Source organism: Ctenocephalides felis, unplaced genomic scaffold, assembly GCF_003426905.1.
Source record: "Ctenocephalides felis isolate EL2017-DRISC unplaced genomic scaffold, ASM342690v1 CF-g0.4_SCAFFOLD_01886, whole genome shotgun sequence".
In the NCBI taxonomy this organism is placed as follows: Eukaryota; Metazoa; Arthropoda; class Insecta; order Siphonaptera; family Pulicidae; genus Ctenocephalides; species Ctenocephalides felis.
In genome coordinates, this window is record NW_020538040.1 from 156409128 (window position 1) to 156414763 (window position 5636).

A 5636-nucleotide genomic window follows, 5' to 3' on the forward strand; every position below is an offset into this window, starting at 1 on the left:
AGTTAACTAAAAACTTATAATTTAAAAACACTTGAAAATTTGTGAAACAAATATTTCTTTCTTTCATCAAAATACCTAAAAATTTGTAAGAGAATACTTATATGACAAAATAATTAATGACAATAATAATAATAATAATAATATAAAACTCTTAGTTAAATATCATAAAATAACCTAAAATTTTGTTAAATAAAATAATTCTATTGTAAAAGTTTAAAGCTTATTATAATACTTATTAATTTTTAAAAAATACTTGCAACAAACCAGTTATATTTAAAAATAATTAAAATTAACTAAATATAAATAAGTTTAAAGTAAATAAATTAAATAATAAATAAAAAAAAATTAACTAAATATGAAAAAGTTTATAGTAAATAAATTAAATAATAAATAAATAAGTAATAAAATAGATAATAAAGTAATAGTTAATTAAATTATATTAAATCCGCAAAATATTGACTTGAGCCTTATAATATTATTATACCGACGGCTTGTAAAATAAATAAATAAATAGTCATTGACGGTTCCCGCTTTTGTTTATTATTTACGTTTCCAACGCAACATTGATAATATTTTTTTCTGATTTTTAATATAACAGTACTGATCGTTTTTTGTTTTCTCAGAAACAATATCACATCAAAAAAATTAAAACCATTCACCATCAACAATTTTTATATTGCTTATCACTTCATTTTAAATAGTATTTTATTTGTCATCAAATAATGTTTTTAATACTCTAGTTAACCAAGCTACCTGATCTAGTCATTGAAACAAAAATGTGCGGTTCGAACGAAGATGTACATGAGACATATTTTTCGATCGCCGTCCAGGTGTTTATTCCATTCCTTATCGCTGGATTTGGAATGGTTGGAGCAGGACTCGTTTTAGATATAGTACAGGTAATTGAATTTTTATCTTTTGTTTATAAATTGTGAATGTTATGTATTTAGCAAAAACATAAAAACTGGGCGATTTTAATGAATTAATTTTTTTTATAATAACTTTATTTAGCAATTATAAATAAAAATACATATTTCTATGAGCTAAGCTGATAATTATATTGATACTAAACTGCGATAAGATAGATCAATAACTATTTATCAATACAGTAGAACTCCAATTATCCGAATTAATGGGGACCGGGACCCATTCGGATAATCAAATATTCGGATAATCGGAGTTTTTTTTTAAAATTGCCATTGGAGAGAAAAAAAGTTACGTTTTGATATTGCACTATTTTTTTATTGAATTAAATGAAAGAAACATGATATTTTCACATGTTTTAAATATAAATAAAATGTACTTATGTACAAGTTTAGAAATAAAAATCATTGTTTTTTAAACATCTCCGTCAAATCAAAACAAACAATGTGCCTACACTGGCTTCGCGGGTGGAAGAATAATAGCGCACTTAGACTTTTTTGGACAATTTTTTTTCTGAAAGTGATTCGGATAATCGGCGATTCGGATCGTCGGAGTTCGGATAATTGGAGTTCTACTGTATGTTGCTCAATTAAATGATTTTTTTCAATAATTGATAAACTATTGTATACATATATTTTTATTTGAGAACTTATAATTATTTATAATTACTTATAGTGTTCTATAAATGAAACATATTTATTTTTTATGTGGATAAATTTTTAACGGAGGCCAAAAAAAAAAATATTTCCTATTCAATTTTTTTTATTTGTATATTAACCATGTATATTCAAATATTGTTTAACTATTTAGCACTGGACGGTGTTCGAAAACATCACGGAATTGGTAATATTGGTGCCTGCATTGCTCGGCCTGAAAGGTAACTTGGAGATGACTCTAGCATCGCGACTTTCCACGCAAGCTAATCTTGGGAATATGGATACTCCAAAACAACAGTGGAGCATGATTGTCGGAAATTTAACACTCATACAGGTAAAATAATTTTAATTTTTTTTTCAGTAATTCAGTAATTTTAATGGTTTATTAAATAAGGAAAAAAGGTCGAAAGGTCACCCAGTGATTATCCGATTCGATGTTGGATATGTTTAGCTTATAGATGTAGTCCTGATGTGAAAAAATTTAAATAAGCCTATGAGTAATTAATTGTACATATTATAGGATTACTAAAGGATATCAAAAAGAGGCCGTTTCCTTCTGAGCCGTTCGATACCATGTCTTTTCATTAAATTTTTGGCTATGATGTTTGGGTGGTTCTGTATTCTATCCTTGTATCTCATTTTTCAATTTCTTCCTTAACTGTGTTCATGTGCAAATCTGTATGAACCAACCAATTTGGGACATACTTGGGTGTGTTTATAATTTCTTTCAAAACCTTGTTTTGAAATCTTTGAATTATGGCGATGTTGGATTTGCGCGCCGTTCCCCAAAGCTGTATTCCGTACGTCCAAATTGGTTTTAACATGACTTTGTATAGAAGTTTAAATTTGATTTGTTCCATTAAAAATTACTACTTTTCTTACGGCAATAAACTTCTATAATTGTTGGATATCATATATAAACAAATATTGTAAATGTTTTTAATTTATTTCAGTGCCAAGCCATTGTCGTAGGATTTTTGGGATCTGTGGTAGCCGTTGTCATGGGTGGAATCAAAAGCAACGCAGTAGAATTAGATCACGCTTATTTACTTTGCGCTAGCAGTCTCGTCACGGCATCTTTAGCGAGCTTTGTTTTAGGTTTGTAAACTTTTAAATCTACAATACAGATATGATTAATGTATTATATATATATATATATATATATATATATATATATATTAATGCTTTATACTTTTATGTAGGCTTAATCACTGCAGGAGTTATAGTATTCTCCAGACACTGTAAAATAAATCCGGACAATGTTGCCACGCCGATTGCTGCAAGTCTTGGAGATATAACATCACTGGCATTACTATCGTGGATCTCAATGTTACTATACGAATCAATAGGTATAGAAAAAGATAAAACGGATCAATGAACAATATTGATTTACATATTGAACTTACAAAAATGTTAAAGATATGATTAGTTTCTTGGAACAATAGGTTTCAAACCCATATCAGACTATTTTAAAACTAGATCTCCTAGGATTGATTTAAAGTTTTATTAAAAAAATTTTTAATGCATTTAATGATTTAAAGTTTTATTAAAAAAATTTTTAATGCATTTACATACATCATTCTTTTTTGCAAGATTATCTATTAAAATTGAATTTTATTGTACAAATCTAGTTAAATTCCAACACTTTGAGAACACAAATGTTTTGAAGCAATTTTTGATTATCAGTTTATGATGAAATTTCTTCTCTTAATTTTATTTCAGAAGAATATAGTACTCGTGTTCTAATAAAATAGTCACATCACATACCCCATTATCATCTTTAAGTTTGTCATGCATTTATTTCTTTTAAATCTTTTAAAACATTTATATTTTTCATAGGTAATCAAGATTGGCTAGCACCTCTAATTATATCAAGTTATATTCTTGTTACGCCTTTGTGGGTTTGGATTGCGAAGAAGAACGAACACACTCGTGATGTATTATATAATGGATGGACACCAGTATTAACCGCAATGCTGATTAGCTCTGTAGGCGGTCTTATTCTAGATTTTATGGTATCTCGCTTTGAAGGGATTGCAGTCTTTCAACCAGTTATTAATGGAGTTGGAGGAAATTTAGTTGCTGTACAGGTACAATCACTTTTAGTGCACATTTTTTTAAATTACTGAAAAGAAAATTATTTTTGTATATGCTACTTACGTGCAATATTTAGAAAGTATGTTGATAATATGTGTATATATATATACATACATATATATATATATATATATATATATATTATAATTGCCGGTTGAAGAATGTCAATTTAATATTCGTACGAAAATATTTCTTTTTATAAATATATGTACTACATTTTCAGGCTTCTCGTATTTCCACTGCTCTGCACAAAGAGTCTGAACTAGGAACACTTGTTGGAGGTGATGATGCCGTTATGTTTATTACGCCTGTTGCTAGTTTTTGTGGAAGTGGTATGCATATTTAAAATTATTAATGATTTCTTTTCATACAACAATTATTCAAAGTTTTTTTTAAATTATATTTTAATAACTAATATTGTGAATTATCATTTAATTATCAATTCATATTTTACAGGGATGCATGCTAGAACAACTAGAGTTTTGATGTCAATGGTTATTCCCGGTCATCTGATTTTCATATATACAATAAACTACATGAAGTCTGGACATTCCTCCCTTACACCCTTGTTTGTTTTTGTTTATTTATGCGCAGCCCTGCTTCAAGTAAGTGTTTTAGTATAGTACTTATTCATTCATTCACTTTGTTATTAAGTGTGGAAGTATTTTTAATAACTATTAATTTAATTACATTATAGATACTTTGATTTTAAGTAGATATGCTTATATAATGTTAAATGATAATCATTAGTTGCAAACATTCATATAGTATATTTCATAATGCTTAATATTTAATAATATTTTTAAAATTAGACTCCTGCAATTATTTCGAACTATTATAATAAAAATTTGTGTTACATTTTGAGGAAATGCTATTATCGTTCTGAAATGCGAGTTGTGGGCATTATTTCTTTTTTCTCATTATTTACTGATTTTATTATTTCTATATTTTGATGCATAATTATCCGTTATAGGTTGCAGCTTTATTATATGTTGCCTATATTCTAATACACTGGATGTGGAAACATAAAATTGACCCTGATAATTCTGCAATCCCGTACTTGACATCACTTGGCGATTTGCTTGGAATCTCACTATTGGCAATTGGTTTCCAATTTCTCTATTTAGTTGGAGAAAGAGATAGTGAATTGGTAGCAGAGACAGGAATGTAATTCATGCTACATAGTTAATACGAGAGGCATCTAATAGTATTGTAATTATTTTTATACCCTTGCATTTTGTTCAAAATTTTATTAGCTAGTTTTGGGCTAAATACAACACACAAAGCTGGGCTAGTTGGATATCTTGTTGTTTTTTATGAAAATATATCATAGTATATTTTTATTAAGCTGTTGAACAAAGACGTCTGTATATTTTGTTATACTATATGAATATTCCCAAACAACCAAAAATATTTTAAGATGTTATTTTAGTTATAATGGAATAACACTTTAAATAGCATTGCTAAAGATTTCAAAACTAAATAGGTTTATTTTTTTACTGATAAACTCATTATTTTTTCATACATATTATTAAATTTATTTTATTAAAGTGAGAGCGCACATACAGTAATATGTGTAAAAGACACATGTATTATAAGTATTATATGTGTAGAATGTATGTGCATAAGAAAATGTTTGCAAGTTGTATGCGTGTATGAATACATTTTAATAATTATTAACAAATTTGTTAAATAAAATAGTATTTTGGCAGTGCTAGATTTTGCCATAACGTTATCAAAATTATCTGTTTTGATTTGGCCTACATGTCAAATACATATTGCAAAATTATGTTAAAATCTTTTTTGATTATTCTAATTTTGTAGATAAGTATAAAGCGCCTTTACAAACTGATGATGACAATACTTTTCTAATAATGAATAAGCATGAATCATGCCCATATAAACCTACATATTCAATGTAACATAGTTGAACATATAAACAAACCTCAAGCTATATGT

General features: G+C 27.3%; 1 protein-coding gene across 1 annotated transcript; it reads left to right on the forward strand.

Moving 5' to 3' along the window:
• Window positions 1-740: 740 nt before the first annotated feature.
• LOC113378225 (solute carrier family 41 member 2-like) lies at window positions 741-4870 on the forward strand (the record flags this gene model as incomplete). The annotated part of the gene is given in 8 exon segments (XM_026618755.1): window positions 741-899; window positions 1735-1914; window positions 2534-2678; window positions 2783-2929; window positions 3420-3670; window positions 3901-4009; window positions 4134-4282; window positions 4651-4870. Coding segments are annotated over 8 exon segments (1338 nt in total), but the record flags the coding sequence as incomplete, so codon positions are not given.
• Window positions 4871-5636: the final 766 nt, after the last annotated feature.